The sequence below is a fragment of the Heloderma suspectum genome, chromosome 5 (assembly GCF_057233095.1).
Source record: "Heloderma suspectum isolate Gila_16-S chromosome 5, 16-S_ref, whole genome shotgun sequence".
NCBI lineage: Eukaryota > Metazoa > Chordata > Lepidosauria > Squamata > Helodermatidae > Heloderma > Heloderma suspectum.
This window is the reverse complement of record NC_139462.1, coordinates 62713263-62730219: the sequence shown is the minus strand read 5'-3', so window position 1 is coordinate 62730219 and position 16957 is coordinate 62713263. Positions and strand designations below refer to the sequence as shown.

The 16957-nt window shown below is 42.3% G+C and overlaps 1 protein-coding gene across 1 annotated transcript in view; it reads left to right on the top strand.

Moving 5' to 3' along the window:
- The window catches only part of TTC29 (tetratricopeptide repeat domain 29), a 157252-nt gene extending 149487 nt beyond the window's left edge, over positions 1–7765 (top strand). The window contains exons 12-13 of the mRNA XM_084860273.1: positions 6287–6349; positions 6597–7765. Of these exons, the coding sequence (XP_084716399.1) occupies positions 6287–6324 (38 nt within the window). The 3' untranslated portion in view covers positions 6325–6349; positions 6597–7765. The remainder of the gene's footprint in view (positions 1–6286; positions 6350–6596) is intronic.
- The last annotated feature ends 9192 nt before the right edge of the window (positions 7766–16957 follow it).

Here is a 16957-nt window from a genome sequence, read left to right as displayed (position 1 = left end):
GAATCCAAATGGGAACTAAGACGTTGCTAGCAGTTTGAGCAGGGAGGTGCTGGCTAGAATAACTTGGGGAGGGAAACCCCTCCCATCCAGTGATGCTCCCCTGCGTCGACCCTCACACATCGCCAACCAGGTCAACTGTCTGAGCTCCACCTCTGACTTTTCCTGCTTTGCCCTGTGCCGCAGTCTAGCATCCCTCAGGTCATGCCCCGCGCTCTCCTCCTCCTCCTCCTGGATTCTCATGGGGGGGGGGGGCTCCAGGCCCAGCCATCTGGGTGCTAGCATCTTGAGAAGCATGCCTAACCATATCTGAACTGGCTGGGGAAGATGCCTCACCCTGTTCTTGCTGTGCCCCTTCTGAATCTGAACTGCTAACTATCTCCATACGCTCAGAATCAATCCTGACAATATTAAAGTGGTTTTTATAAATATTTCTAATCTGACAAAGTAGGCCCTAGCCCAGAAAAGTTATTCTGTAATAAATATGAGAGCTTTGGACCTGGAAGGAGCAATCCTATGGCCACTAGACAGCAGCTAGATGGCCGTAGGATATCTGGTTTTCCAGGGACTGACCTCCCCCCACTTCCACGCTGCCTCAGAGGCAGCACAGAACAGCCCCGTCCTCCACGCTCGCAAGAGAAGCATGGAGCAGCCAAAAAGGGGCGTTCCGGGGGGCGTTCCAGGGCAGGGAGAGCGGAAATGCCTGTACAACACATCCAATGTGTCATACAGCAGCTTTCTCCCCTGCTCAGCCCTCCTTCAGCTAGACAGCTGCAATCGGCTGTCTACCTGAAAATGCAGGGCAGGAGAAGCGTGGAGGGAACAATTCCCTCTGCACTTCTCCTGCCCTGCATTGGATAGGTGGTCGCCTCCGAGCTCAGAGGCGGCCATCTACCTGAATAGGATTGCACCCTAAGACTACTTAACTGGATGTTCACAGAAGGACAGTGCCCCATCCCGTGCTTCCCCAGTATCCACCTGTTGGGGGACCCTCCTGAATAATGTGGGATGGGACACAGAATTATTTATCCCTTGTCACTATATGAGGTTTGAGTCCTAGAGCAGAGGTCCAGAGGAGTAGAGGTGAAAGGAAGGGATAGGGAAGACAGAAAAAAGACAGGATCGCACAGAGGGCAAAGATGAAGTGATGGGCCCTTTTGAGTCACACTCACTGGAAAGTAGTATGCATCTATAATAGGTAGATAGGTCATGATTTCAAATCATGGAGGACATGTTTCCCAAACATGATTGGTAAGACCTGGTCCATTAAAAATTAGTATGTACTTTAAAGCAAAAAAACTTTTCCTAATACTCAAAGTTTTCATTGTTCAGAAACACCGCCTTCGATGGTCAGTGACTTAGACGTTCTCATGCAAAAATAGCTGCAGCCCAATCAGCAGTAGTTGTCCAGTGTCACAGGTTTCCAGTTCTCTCCACCCTCAGCAGCAATGTTCAGTGGCTGAATCTGAACGTGTTAGGCTGCAGACACAAAGCCAGTGGGAGCTGTAAGGCTACATCTCTGTCCTGCTGCCCTCACAGTCTCCTAGCAAGGGAATATCTGGGCTTTAATCATTCTGTTCTGGAATGCAGCCAGGATGACAAAAATTCTAGTAGTTCTGTAGGTCATTGACATGCATTATATGCTTGTGTTTAAGCTTCTCCCATTGATACCTGAACTACCTATTGATGTTTAAGATGTAATGTTTCTTTCAAGCTTAACAAGATAAGTCTCTGCTTTGTAAGGTTTTCTCCAGTCCAGTCCTAAACCTGATCATTCAGTGTGGCTTACCTCTAAGTAAATACACTTAGGACTGCAACCTGAACAGATTTATAATTATTTTTAACTACAATGCTCCTATGCTTTTCTAAAGCACTTCTCATAGTTTAACACAGTGTCTAGCCTTTTTACATTATATGATCAACTTTTTGACAATGCAGGAGTGGACAAGCACAGCTAATGGAATAATAGCCTGCAGGGTCTAGCTAAATGATACACGAATATAATCAACTTTTGTGATGACTATTCAAAAGTAATCCCTTTAGCTTTCAAGTGCAACATATATTTCAGCACAGCAAAGCTGTATGAAGAAAATCTCTGCAGACTCCACTGATACAATATGGCTTTCATATCTCCACAGTGGGTTTGCCATTCATTGTGAGGTTTAAATTTAAGGTAATGGCTACTGTATATTCATGTAAGCCAAGAACAATACCTTTGATTTGTTGGAGAAATGTTATTCTAGCTATCAAGGGTCCTATTCTGTAAACTTTGACACAGCCCTTATATGCAGTTTACTGTGTACTTTTTTTTAATGGAAAGTGCTGGATAAAAATGGTTTGCGTAGCCAAATTTTACAAATCCATTAATTTTTATGTTCATAAAACTATCTTTGTTTCAAGGCTATTACTCCAGATAATAGTTAACATCAGTAGCAATTAGTAGGATTTTAAAATATTATGTCAATCTTGGTTAGTAGCAGTATAAAAATATAAAATATTGAGAATTATTCCAGGAAGTTTTCCTGCACATGTCCCATTGAAATGCATGAGAACTGTGCAAAAGCCCACCTGTGTCAGGAGTACGCCTAGGGCAAGGCTGTGTGACATGATGCCTGTGGGCACCAATGCGCCTGATGACACCTTTGTTGATCCCCACCAATATGCTCTGCCCCTCCCATTTTTTTTTATCACTGAAAGAGGTTTCTTTGGGTGCTAGAAACTGTGAGTCTGAAGGAATTATTTAGTATGTTGGGTCTCAGACCCCACCTCTGCCTTATACTTAGTCTTTTGGGCAGGGTACTTTGCCACATCTCCCATGGCAGCCATTTTGTGGTGGTGCCCAGGGCAGTTTCCCAAATTGCCAATTGTACCCACAGGCCCAAAAATGTTTCTTACCTGTGTTCTAGGGATATTGTGCCCATTTTTAATGATGGTCATTTCCCCAACATTTTTTAAATTTTATTTTGCTAAAGCAAAGCAGAAACATGACTGTTCAAAAATTTAAATTAACTTCCAAACAGAATAAGGAAATGGATGTTTTTATTTGAATTATGCCAAGGTACAGCCAGCATATCCTGTCAACTCCTGGATTTTTTTGTATATTAGTATAGAAATAGCATGTATATGGTTTACACTTATGCTTATTGAAGTGATAACTCACATGTTGACAAATAATATAGAGTACATTGCAACAAATGGAATTATGTAAAATCAACATGAAAATCTAATTCTAAGGAATACCACCCAAGTTTTCTTTTATGTACTATACTCAAATATTTCAAATATATCATAACAAGCAGAATAAAAATGGGCATTGTTATTGTTCTAATTTCCATTGAAGTCTCTTCAGTGCAAGAAACTTGTATGTATAATTTTGTGAATATCCAGAGTGCCATATATATGTAATGGGTTAAATTTTCCAAAGATCTTTAATTTGGGGATGTTATATTTGTCCAACAGTTGAAAGTTAGATCAGAAGACAAACTAGTGGACAAAGAACGGGGGGGGGGGGAGATTTATATATCCATTAAAGCAGCAGTTCAGTGTTCAGCCACTGGTTATCTTAAAGTAATCATCCATTAATTATTTCCATCACTTCTTTGTTATTACTATTATTATGATTGATTATTTACAGTGCCATCAGTGTGCATGACACCTTATAGAGTAAAGAGGACTGGTTGCTGCCTGAAGGAGCTTACAACCTAAAATTTGGCACAGTCAGAGAGATGAAGGCAGGGGTAAATATGTCAGAACAGGGGAATTCAGGGGAGAATATGTGTCAATTACACATGCTTAGTTTTGTTTCAGTAGAAGATTATGACTAAGGGGTTGTGCCAAAGGCTCAAATCCCTCTCAGCCATGAAGCTTGCTAGGTGAGTTTGAGCCAGTTACTATCTCTTTGCCTAACCTACCTCACAGCGTTGTTTTGATGATAAAATGGGTGGAGAAACATTTACACTGTCTTGAATTCCTTGGAAAAAAGCAGGATACAAATGTAATGACTAAAGTAAAAAGGAGTGCTGTAATCAGAAGGAAGATGCCAGGATGGAGAGTGCTATAGAGGACCCAGACTCCAGGAAAAAGCTGAGGTGAAAGCAAAGAGGCTAGAAGCTGAATTACCAATTCACTAGGATGAGCTGAATTTGCTTTATTGCTAGATCATGGTTTAAGTAGAAAAGAAAAACAGTCTGCACTAGGTTCAGATGGATGCGTTTTCATACTATTTTCATATTCTAAATGCCCTTGTAGTTACCTGCTAAAACTGTTTTAAAATCTCCCCCCGCCCCCTAGATATATCATCACAGTTTAATTGCAGCGTCTAAAATCGAAATTTATTATTGGTTTAGTCTTGGTTGTTCTCTCACCGCACATCCAATTGTTTTACCACACTACCCAGGACAGTGACTTGGCTGGGTAAATAAGCAAGTCACAGAAGTTACAGGGCTGCTGTAGCGGAGGCAACACAGAAATAAAGACTTCCATTTAGTGGCATGGTGAGAACTACAGGCAGGATTAAGTTAGCTTGCTCCCCTCCCTCCTTACGTTGCAGGCTAAGCCCATGCTATCACAAGGAGCCACCACTGTGAGAGCAGCAACATCCCTTTATCTCATTTTATTGTAAAATGCTTTAAGAGCCATTATGGTTCTTATACCAATATTTGCAAGATAAACTAGTATGCAAGCAACCCAGTTTATATGTGATATTGACTGTGGACCTCACACAGGTGAGGTTTTTTGTTTTTGTTTTTACACCCCTAGCATTGCATTTAAACCAGTTATGACTATGGACAGCACAGTGGGATCTCCCCAAGGACCTCAGTAATAGAATTGTGTTCCCAGCCCCTGTATGGCAGAATGGCACAGCTAAGCCATGCGAGGAGCTGTGTGTAGAGCTCTGATTGGCCCATTTGCAGACAAAAGCCCCGCCCTGCCCATTTACAGAGAAGCTTATAGGGCTTTTTGGCCTGTTCAAAATGTAGAGATTGGTGCAAATGTACACTAGCCATATCTAGCAACTGAAAGGATACAGGATTCTGAGCAAGGAAGTCACAACCAACCAGCCCTGCCCACTTCCCAGGCATAGGATTGTACTGTTTGCACTACTGTGGGTGAAGCTGAACCCTATAATTCAGGAGCCAGATTTCTACATTAACATTAATTAAGTAAATAACTCTTGATTGCATGCCCACTTATACAATATGCAAGTAAAATCTTATCTGAAATGTTATGTAGGGTGTTGCTATGTTGATTTCTTATAAGCCTTTGTCACAAATATGTCATCTCTTGCCAGTAACCGTGCTTTTTGAGGTAAAGGTTGTTAACGTTGAGCTCAGCCAACTCCATTTCAGGCCGGTTTGGCCTGTCTGTCATTTCCATGTCAGCTGCACACTGATGTGATTATAATGCTCATGTGAAGTTGTAGTCTTGTAGGACAGCCACATGTTTTCAAATATGTTGATAAAACTGACTTCAATTTCTGTGCATCCTAGAAAAATTGGCTAAATTGATATCTACATTCACAGACACCCCTGTCTAAAGAAATCTTTTAACTGAATGCAGTTCAGTTAGTTGATCTGGAAAGAATTGCTACTCTTTTTTCGCTTTATGATACAACATATTGCTCAGAATTACCAGTATGACTCCAAAATCAGTCACATTACGAAAGACAGATGTAAATCAGTTTGATCTCTTTGAATTATACAGTAAGCTTATGTGTGCTTCCAAATCGAAGGCTCCTAGTACTACCCAATTTAAAGGCATTATGCAGCAGTTCCGTTCTTTTTGTTTGTTTGTTTCTTAATGGAATTTCTGTGGCAAGAAAAAAAGATTGAAGAAGTGATGGAAAAACACAGGAGGGTTATGAATGGAAGACAACAATGTCTGGACCCCACTATAAAATTCCATGAATGTGTGATAAAAGCCTCATCCTGAAGCACTCTGTGACTGCAATTTCCCTTGTCCCTTGTGCAACCGCAGGGTGTGGTCTGGTCCCTGGTTGGTGGAACTTCTGTTCTTGCCAAGAATAGGACTGTTTGGGGGCTTCTTGAAAGTACAGGTTTCTGGATGCTTCAACATGTAGTGCCAAAGGGCTTTCCTGGAAGTGGATACTCTGGTCACAATGTAGCATGTGCAGAATGTAGTGGTGGTGCAGCATCAGGGGAGGGCTGTGCTGCCTTCCAACAGAGCTACTCTGCATCCTGCTCTCTATGCCCAGGGCAAGTGGGATTGCAGCCTATAATCTGTATCACAAGCGAAGTATCTCAAGTACTGATGTGTGTGTGTTTTACAGATGCCAAGAAAGAAGAAAACACTGAGGAAATACTTTGATCCACTCCTGTATCTGAAGAAACTGGTACTTTATTTTACCTTCCTTAAGCTATATGCGGAACACACGTTCTACAGCTTGTAGTGATGTCAATGAAAATAGTTCAACTTGACTTTCAACTCAACATGCCTATAATACACATTTTTCTTTCCAATCTAAGCAGTTTTCATTCCTGATGAAACCAGGATTGGAAATGTTAGTACTTCATTTAAAATCAACAGGTTTTTCACAGCTAACTACTTAACTTCATTTCACTTTGTTTTGCATTCTACAGAGCTTTGGGAGAGCTTCTGAAGCTGATAAATGAGTTTGAGAAGATGTGTGTTAAAAGAAATCTTGGAATGTTAATAGGGGAGCATAATAAACACATGCCAAGGCTAATCAAATACACATTTTAGTGTGTGTTATCTGTCATATCTACAATTGTCAGTATAAAACAACAAAAGAAAACAGGTCCAATTTGCCTAATAGGAACCTATTCTACAAGGTGAACAGTAATTAAGTGCTAACTGCTGTCATTCCCATTGAAACAAATGAATATTGTGAAATTCAGAATCTTTCAGGACTGCTCATTAAAGATAAGTTCTGCCTTCCTTTGTCTCATCTTAGAATATATTTGTCTGACTGGATACTGCATTAAAAAAACTTCTCATGTATATGTGTCAGGTTGACTACATTTTGTGAATAAATTTCTTCAAGCTTGGGGGCCAAATGCCAAGACACCCAGTAAAATGCAGCTGATACAGTTTTAGACTGAGTGCCGTACCGCCCAGGGAACTTCCCACATGCTTCACTCATCCCTTTGCTCTTAGTTGCAGATATTACCATGGTGGCTTGGGGATTGGGCCACACAGAAGCTCCAACCATATCACAGCAATGCATATTAAACTGACATACCCTGAATGATTGTCAGTTTGAGGAAACAAAAAGATCTGATTCCACTTTTAGTTTCATTTATGGAAATCACTCTCCCATTCTTACTTCTGATAAGCTTTTGTAGTCCTTGTGGCCATGCTTCAAATATATGGGTTCCTTTGAGATCACAGCATTTGCTGCCAGAAAAATCCACTAGCATGAATCAGGATGGGAATAGCAAATCTCTCCAGTCCTGCCTTACTTTTCTTCCGTAATACATCTGAAATTGAAAATGCACAATCACCACTATATTTAAAGCATTAGACTTTGTAGAAAGGGTTTGTCTCAGTATTCAGTACAGCTCCTTACTCTAGATAGTTAATATTATGTTTGTAACAGATCAGTACAATAATAAGTACCTAAAGTAAGAAACAGTCAGTGTTCCTGGCCCCGTATTTCCAAACACTTTGAGTGCTGTAATAATAAAACCTCTATCTCAAGACATGTATTCTGCTAAATAAAAATAAAAGATTCTGTGCCAAGAAAATCTGAATTCTGTAATCAGAATAAAATTACTGTCTTTTCTTCTGAGGAATGGGTTTTGTTTCTTGATATGATGATCGACCATGGAGCTATGCAGGGTACTACAGGGTATTTTTTGGTGTGTTTGTGTAGAATTTTGGAGTACACAGTGCTGCTATTACACTTCTATTTGGCATCAGTCTTCTTATCTGCTTATGGGAAGGGTGTGATTGCTGCTCTACTTACGATGCCAACATGCAAAATAATCACATTATTGGTCCTTCCCAAATAATCTCCATGTTCTAACATCACTAGGGTGGCATGACTGAGCCATAGGGGAGCAGAAAAACTGTGACATAAGGAACAATCTTAAGTTCTCTCAAGGGCATTACGGAATTCACAGATTCTAATGAACAGGTTCTTCGGCTTTTACTTCTCCCAGGATCCATCCAGAAAGTGGTATTGCCAATGTATTCAAAATCTTACAGTATACATTTTGTGGCGATGGCTGAAGAAAGCTTGAGGTGGTAACATCTAAACAGAATAAGGCCAAGATTTATTACTTTAAAAATTCCTCCCAGCAGGTTGCAGTTCTTGGAGAACTCTGAGCTAATGCACACTAAATGCTCTGAGAGGGATGTAAATATTAAACACACTTGCTCATGCATATTTTTCAGTAATGTTAATATAAGCTACACACTCTTATCAAGGGAAAATAGGCACCTTTCTGATTCCATATAAAGTTTAAGCATTTATATTTGAACTGCACAGATTTCCATAATAGCAGTAAATAGATCCTTAACAAAGACAAATACTTTCCAATAATTGTGATGCTGAGCCATTTTGTTATAACTTGCCAACCTTCCTGGGACAACTTAGGATGACAGAAACACAAGAACCGACTCTAAAGCTTCTATCGGCAATCATTCCAGCAAATTCTCACATAGTGCCAAAATATTTGCCTGGAACAATAAGGCTGCAGTCCTATACCCACCTACCTGGAAGTAAGCCTCATTGAACTCAGTGGATCTTGACAAAGGATTACACTATTAAATCTTAACATAAACTTTACGTCAGGGGTGGGCAAATTCTGGGAGTCGGGGTTGAATTGCCCCCTCAGAACCCACTAGGGGGAGCACCCCACTGTTGCTACATTTGTCACTGCTGCCACCAAATTTGCCATAGCGGGAGCAAAAATCGCAGCAATTTTTCAGGAAAACAAAGTGCATGGGAAGAATGCGCCTCATTTCCAAGCAGAATTGGGCTTCCAGGAGCATGATTCTGGTTATAAACAAGTTACATGCTACCCGAATGCCTCATTTCCCTGCACAACTGCTGTGATTTTTGCCACTCCAGTGGCAAACTTGGCAGCTGTGGTAGGAGAGCACAGAACGCAAAAAGGACGATGGCTCACAGGCCACCTGTTGCCCTCCCCTGCTTTACATGAAAGAACAAATCAAAATGGCGGTGCAGAGTGTCATCAAGGAGATAACATATCATGAGGACAAAACTCGGAGGTTTACAAGGACTTACTGGTGCAAGCTATGTACCTATTTGACACCAGCTGCTGCTTCCAAAGATATAATAGGGGAGTAATGGCAGAGCATGAGAAGCTGCTAAGAATTCTGAGTGCAGAACCACATGCAGAGTCCATTGCTTAGGGCTGAGCTGAAAGTTATTGTTACGTGCTTCCTTCTTCCATGAGTACTGAGAAGTTCCAGGGGCAGCACTACCTGGTGTTGGTCTCCTTTGGAGGAAAGAGCACTGGAGGTTTATGGTGTTTTTGTAATATCCGCTATATTTACAAATAAACAAGTAGAGCATAAATGGAGGCAAGCAGCATGCATATTCCTATCAGGCAGTAAATCTGTTACCTCACATATTTCCAGAGAGAGGCACCCTGTGTCCCAAGATGCTTCCAGACTTCAGCTAACTCTCTGCCTCTGTCTTTGCTTCCATCTCCCACTGTCTGTCTCAAAACTACTCCTGTACCTTCCTACACACATGTTACATAACATCAGTCCCCTTGCTTTGACTCAGAAGGAATGTGTCACCTCCCAAGCTCTGATAGTAACCCTGCTCCAGACATTTCAGAGACACGTCCAGATATCTTCCAAATAATCACTCCAATTAATAGACATCAACTGAATTTCCTGGGCCATTAACATTCTTTTGTTCAAATCCCAGACGCTTGAGATGGCATCTCTTTATGGCAAAATCATAGTGGCCCCATCTACACAGAGACGGTTTCTGAGGTGATTCCATTTAAATCTGGATTTTCATGAATTTGGGTTTGCTCCTCTGGTGGCACACATAGCCAGTAAAGCAGTGTATACATTTAAAAAAAAACAACCTGCTTTCACAGGGCAAACGGCAACTGAAACCGCATTAATTTAGGGTTGGGTGGGCGAAGTTCCCCAAGTAGAACTGAAAGTCATCAACTGCGTAGGTGCGGATCAGTGAACGAGCGGAAGCTTGCTCCCTGACCCTTTTCCTCACTCTCGTGATCAGTGACGTGTAATGGAAGACCATGAGTTACTTCTGAGTAGACATGCTTAGCCAACACTTCTCCTTGTGTCCACCCTTTCATGGTGCAACTTTCGCTTCCATCTATCAGCGCTGCTCCCCCCAGCCCACGCCAAATCCAATTGAGGTCACACAAACTTCCAAGCTGCACCAAAGCTGCCGCAACGGGAAAATCTGGTGCAAAACGACTTTGCAAAAAAATGGTTTTTCAGACAGGAAAACCCATGTCTGATGCGGAGTGGGGGTAACGTCATCTGCCATAGTCATCTGTGATGTGCGGTAGAACCAGAGTAAATCTTCTGTGTAGATGGGGCCCAGTGACGGTCCCACCCAAAGCCATCAGACAGCCCACAATATTGATGTTTGCTTTTTGACTCAAAAGTAGTTATTTGGGGGAAGCCCTCCAAAAAACCTTGTCTTTATACCATTTTTCACTACTGTTCAGAGCCATCTCTCCCTTTTGCTGCTGCCCAAGTTGCTATTTTTTCCCTCTTTCATTACTGCTCAACTGATCCCAGACAATCAGGGCTTATATACTGGTTGTAATGATATTACCAAGCTAAGTAGTCTATCAGATTTAGCTGTTTGCTGACATCACTGTGAGAAAATTAAGTCAATTTAGAGTGAGGATGTTTCCTAGGCAGGTCACATGAGCAATCTTAGCCAGTCAAGGATCAAAAATTTTCAGGGATCCAACACACACACAAAATCACTGAAGAGGCTGTTTCAAGTCTGATGAAGATTTTTACAAAATCCCCCCTCCATGCTGCTTCAGCCCTACTTTTGTTGCATATGTGTTTTTCTGGATAGGGGACAGGAAGTGTAGAAATAAAAGCTTATGAGTGACAGCTGCAACAAAATGATGCAGTATATCCTCACTTCCAAACAAGAGTGCTCCTGAAGAAAGTCATACTTTCTTCATGGATAGTATAAGTTGTTAGGGGTTTCAGCAATCTCATTCACTCCACCACCACCCCAGCTCTCTGTTTTTCTTTTCCAACTGACACTGAACATTTAATGCCTCCTAGTGTCTACTGTGTGTGCTCAGTCCTAATTGGGTTGTTTAGAGAGGTGCCTTTGGGTGTTTTACACACACACACACACACACACTTATGTGAACCTTGTGGTCACCCCAACCATGCTGATATCTCCCTCTTGTTTCTCAGTGGCCTCATTTTGGCTTCAGTCCTGTTGGTGCAGAGCCTCGTGTGGCACAGAGTGGTAGGCGGCAGTATTACAACTGAAACTCTCCCCACGACCTGAGTTCAATCCCAGCTGAAGCTGGGTCCCAGGTAGCTGGCTCAGGTCGACTCAGCCTTCCATCATTCCCAGGTCGGTAAAATGAGTACCCAGCTTGCTGAGGGAAAGGTAGTCACTACTGGGGAAGGCAATGGCAAACCACCCCGCTATAGTCTGCCATGAAAACACCAGTGAAAGCGGCATCCCTCTAGGGGTCAGTAATGACCCAGTGCTTTCATAGGAGGAACCGTTCCTTTCCTTTTGGTACAGGGTCAAAGAGTTTACTATTGTAAGGTTCAATATTCAGTGAAAGATTCTCTTTTATTTACCCATCGTTACTTTCAGCAACACATTTATGTCTATTTATGCTGCCCTTATCGATTTTAATCAAGATGACAGTGACCTGGTTCACATGACATGACAACCCATCAAGGCTTAATTTACCCACGGGGGCTGTCACCATTTTTACATGTCATGGCATACCAGCCCAGGTGGCAGGGGTTGTTTGAGGGTTAGACAACCCTCAAATAACCCCAAAACAAGCCATGGATTATTTGATGGTTGTCTAACCTCCAAGCAACCCCTGCACAGGACAACAGACCCTGCAAGTAAATTAACTCATGGTGGGCTGTTGTGTCATTCAAACCAGGTCAATCAGTTGGATCCAGACTTCAGCTCAGATGAGTTCTGCTTGTGTTGGAGGAAGTGGGTGAGATGGCAATTTGCTTACTCCTCCTTCCCCCTTCCTCCATTTGCAGAGGGGCAAGTCTGGATCCAACCCAGTATAATTTCCTTTGGAAATTGCTAGTTTGTTTGTTTAATCTCACCATGTAATTCATTTAAGTAGAGTCCATGTTGTAAAATTCTTAGTGTTATATTAGTACAAACTTTTTAGAACTATTTTTGGAAGTGAACTTGTTTCTATTTATTTTATTTTATGGTGAAACAAATGCAGGACTAAAAGAGGAACAAAACGTTCTGACCTTTATTCATCCAATCAGCACTGAATTACCAAGATGCAGAGTGATGGGAGATTTTTTTTTTTTCCAGTTCCACAGTAGTAGAAGATTGCTACCCCCAAGATCAGTTTTCCCCAGCCTGGTGCCTTCCAGAGGTTTTAGACTACAACTCCCATCAGCCCCAGCCAACATGGCAAACAGCAGGTTATTATTGTAGACTCTGGGGTTCACCACACAAGGCTTTTTATTTCACAATTTACTGGGGCTTCTGATCCTATATTCTAAGCAAGATACAGATCAGCTCTTTACACAGACAAGTTCTCCACAGCCTCGGGGCAGAGAGTGAGCAGTGAATCAGTGGGTCCCAGGTGGGATTCAAGTAACACTCTCTCTCTCTCTCTCTCTCTCTCTCTCTCTCTCTCTCTGCAAAGCAGTGTGTTGGGGGAGGCTTTGTTGCTGTGAGATATTTACATGGAGAGTTTCCATCTTCTTCTTCCTCCCCCAGCCAGCTCCACGCTCGCTTTGAGCCTCTCCTGGCTGGACCAAGAAAACTCTCCTCCCACCCCAGGTCAACAGGCAGACACATGGGTGGGGGCAGGAACTGTGATTCTCCTGCTTTTCTCAATAGCTTCTTCTTCCCAGGCTGTGGTTATAGTGGAACTGCACATTTACACACAGCCTTTAAAGTGGATTTGCATTTAAATAGTGGATTATCTCAGGGTTTGAGGGTTTTTTAGCGGGATAAAGATCAAATACAGCTGGATGTGCCCTGAAGGTTGACATCCTCATGTAAATGACCAGCAAACTTCCATGAATGACCAATCATGAGCCATGATAAATGCCTCATGTAAAGACAGCCCAAAACATCTGGAGGGCACCAAGTTGAGGAAGGCTGCACCAGATGGGTAGCATACTATCTAAGCATGGTCTGGAGAAGCCAATTCAGTGCTAAATAGAAACAATATTGTTATCAGCCCAATGTTTTGCCTAGCTCTGCACAGGGTCAGACTGAAGGTGTCAAAATGTACTTTTATTCTAGTTTGGAGCTTGTATCTGTGCTACTAAGTAGACGCTATGGGTATATTTTTATCCACCAATTTTCAAATGGCATTCCCCATTATATCTCCTAGTACATTTTAGGCACTATAGAAATAAGTAATAATACTTACTAGTGTTGTTCAGTCGTTAAGTCATGTCCGACTCTTCGTGACCCCATGGACCATAGTACACCAGGCCTTCCTGTCCTCCGCTCTCTCCCGGAGTGTGCTCAAGTTCATATTCATTGCATCAGTGATGCTATCTACTTACTAGTGTAGCCTACATTTAATCCTAAATTTTCACACACCCTATTCCCCACACACTGTGCTTCCAAGTTCCACCTCTCTCTCTCTCTCTCTCTCTCTCTCTCACACACACACACACACACACACACACACACATCACTCCTCTGTGCCAGCAAGGGCCAATTGAGTCTACACACAGCTCAAAGATTTCAATCCTCCCTTCTCTATTTTTGGCTTGTTTCCCCTCTAAGAAATTTAGAACATATGTGCACAGACTGCTGTGCACTTTTTCTTCATTTGAAAAGAAAAAACAGAAGAGTGCAATAGTCTTTCTTCACAAAGACTAGACACTAATCACCAAGTGGGAAATAAATTGTACTGGCATGTGCACTGAGAGGCAGCCTTCCCCAACCTGGTTCCCTCCAGATGTGTTGGACTACAACTCCCATCCCCGTCACCCAGCCTGGCCATTGACTCTTGTGGTTGGGGATGGTGGGGACTTGTAGCCCAACACATCTGAAGAGCACCAGGTAAAGGAAGGCTGATGCTGTAAGGAATGTGATATGCTGCAGCTCCTGGGGAAAGTCAGCTGGTACAGAATACTATTAGTAAGGTGGATTAGGGCACAAATCTTTAGGACATACTCTGGAGCATGCCCCATTGAAATTAGCAGAAGCTGCACATGAGCACTACTGCTATTGTTTAGGCATGATCCTCATCCCTTTCAGTGGATAAAGTCTACTTCCTAGAAGATTTTTGCCCTTAACTGCTAGCATCAGACTAACATGTTTAATTTCCAAGGGATCACATGCTAAACTGAAATGTGGCTAACAGTGTGATCCTATGCATTTTACCTTGGAAGTCATAGAATCATAGAATGGTAGGGTTGGAAGGGGCCTACAAGATCATCGAGTCCAACCCCCTGCTCAATGCAGGTAAGTCCCGCTATGTTCAGTGAGGCTTACTTCCAGGATGGTGAGCATAGGATTGCAACTGTAACAGTGCAATCCTATGTATGTCTACTCCAAAGTAAGTCCGACTGAGCTCAATTGGATTTACTCCCAGGTAAGTGTGCACAGGATTTCTGGCTTAAAGTGCTTAACTGGCTGGATCATGCTCATTGTATTTGGTGTCAAAGATTCTGCTTCTACTCAACGAGTTTTTAAAGGGTTTCCTCATTTCTGGTGGCAAATGTTTATACCCGAGTGACAGTGATGCCTTCAGAAGCACTCACAATTATGACTCTGTGCTGTGCTGATCATTTTATAAAGTTCTGTTTGTATAATTTAGCAAAACTATACCACATAATTTCAAAATGTTCTACAACATTTTACAGCATTAATGGGACATTTTAATGTTGTCACTGGATATCTTTGTTCATACATGCATGAACTCGCATGTGCACACATGTGTCCGACAAACCCAAAAATATAGGGATTCTTTTTTTTACAGAGGTGTGGTGCACACACAGTAGGTCATGCACAGCACTTCAGCAAAATGGGGAAATTAACTCTCTGACAAAGATTGCAAAGAAATAACCCAGCTTTATTTAACCACAAATATGTATAAAAAGAAGGTTAGATTAGTATACCAGCCCCCTAGCACTAGACCGGCAGACATTCCTAACAGCAATAATAGCGATGAGGCAGGGTGTGAAGGTTTGAGGCCTACATAGGCAAGGAAAAGAAAAAGGTCAGGCCTAGAGGCCTGGAGTGTTTTTTTGGGAGGGGGTATCCCTGAGAGGAGTAGTTTCATTTCCCTAGTTAAGTTTCAGTTTCATTTCCCCGATTAAGTTTCATTTCTTCAGGTTTGAAGCAGTACTTTTGGTTTTGTAGGAGGAGAGTATAAAAAGAGAGAGTCAGAAAGATCAGAGTAGTAAGAGCAGAGTCAGGGAGACCAGAGCCTGAAGAGGGAGCAGGAAGAAGCAGCCTGGAAAAGTCTAAGTATAGTAAGGTAAAGGAATTTGCATTTTGCAACTTTTATTTTCTCTTAATGTAGCAGCCATATCGGGGGTCAGACTAAGTAGCCTCATGCAGTCTCATGCTTCATGTTCTTGCTGAGCTCTTTCTCCCTTGAATATATTGTTGTAAGCTGACGAGACACAGGAATTCCTTATCTTGTCAAAGGTCATACAATTGTATATCTTGTTCTCTGCTGTTCTCTTCTGTTCTCTCCTTATCATGGCTACCCTATAACCCAGTTCTCGTATTATAAACAATAGTGCTAAGAGAAGAAATGTTGAGGATTGCAACCCCATGCGGGAGGGGGAGGAGGAGCCGTTTCATATGTGTCACAATGTCTATAAAACCAATGTGCTAATGTAAATCGGGGCTTCTGGCTCTTTGGAAACGATTCCAGCCTTAAGCCCGCGCGTTAAATAAAGAATCTCTCTTTCCTTCACTCCGTGGTCTCTCTGACTCTGGGTTCTGCAACATAAATGCCTTTTGTATCACTCTGGTCTATTGTGTAAATACCTTTAGTTGTGATTTGCTTGCTTTAATTTACCAGTAAACTGTTGTAGTTAAACCCTGAGTGTCAGTCACCCCAGGTCTACAGCCTAAACCCGACGTTATTGGAAAGGGGAAGGTAAAAGAAGGAAGGTGGGACTCTTAAGGAGGCAAGAGATCCTTAAAGAGTTGCTCAGGGGATCCAGATCATAAGGGGAACCCTGACACAGGGAATTAAGAGTTTTGCCAAATTAGGAGAGTGGATGGTGCTAGGGAGATGGCAAGGCAGGGCTTGGGGGGCTGTATGCTACAGGTGATTCTTCAGGTTTTGAAGGCGCACGGTAGGTCATGTGAGGAGCAGAATGGATAGATTTAGAGTGATTTCGGGAGAAACAGGAAGAAAGGGAGTCAAAGTTGTTATAGTAACTTTGTTTCAGAGTAAGGGGGCCTCACTTCCTGATTGGTTATGGATATTTGGAAACTTGCAGATGGCACAGGCTACTCTCTGTTCACAAGCTTTTGGTTATGAATTCAAAACAGGATAATCCCCCACTCAGATCTACCATATCTCAAGGTGTTCTTGAGACCACCCAGGCTGGGCATTGTGGTTTTAGACTCTCAGTCATAGAAACACAGATGAAAATAGGAGGACCAAACGGCTGGCCAAGCCATTTTTAGAGTTGTTGGAGCCCTGCAAAAGGGGTGGAATAATGTTCAAAAACAAATCTTGGAATGGAGAGCCTGAAAACATATCTCCTTGGATCTTTACCAAACCAAGGAAAACAACAAACACAGAGAGCGGCA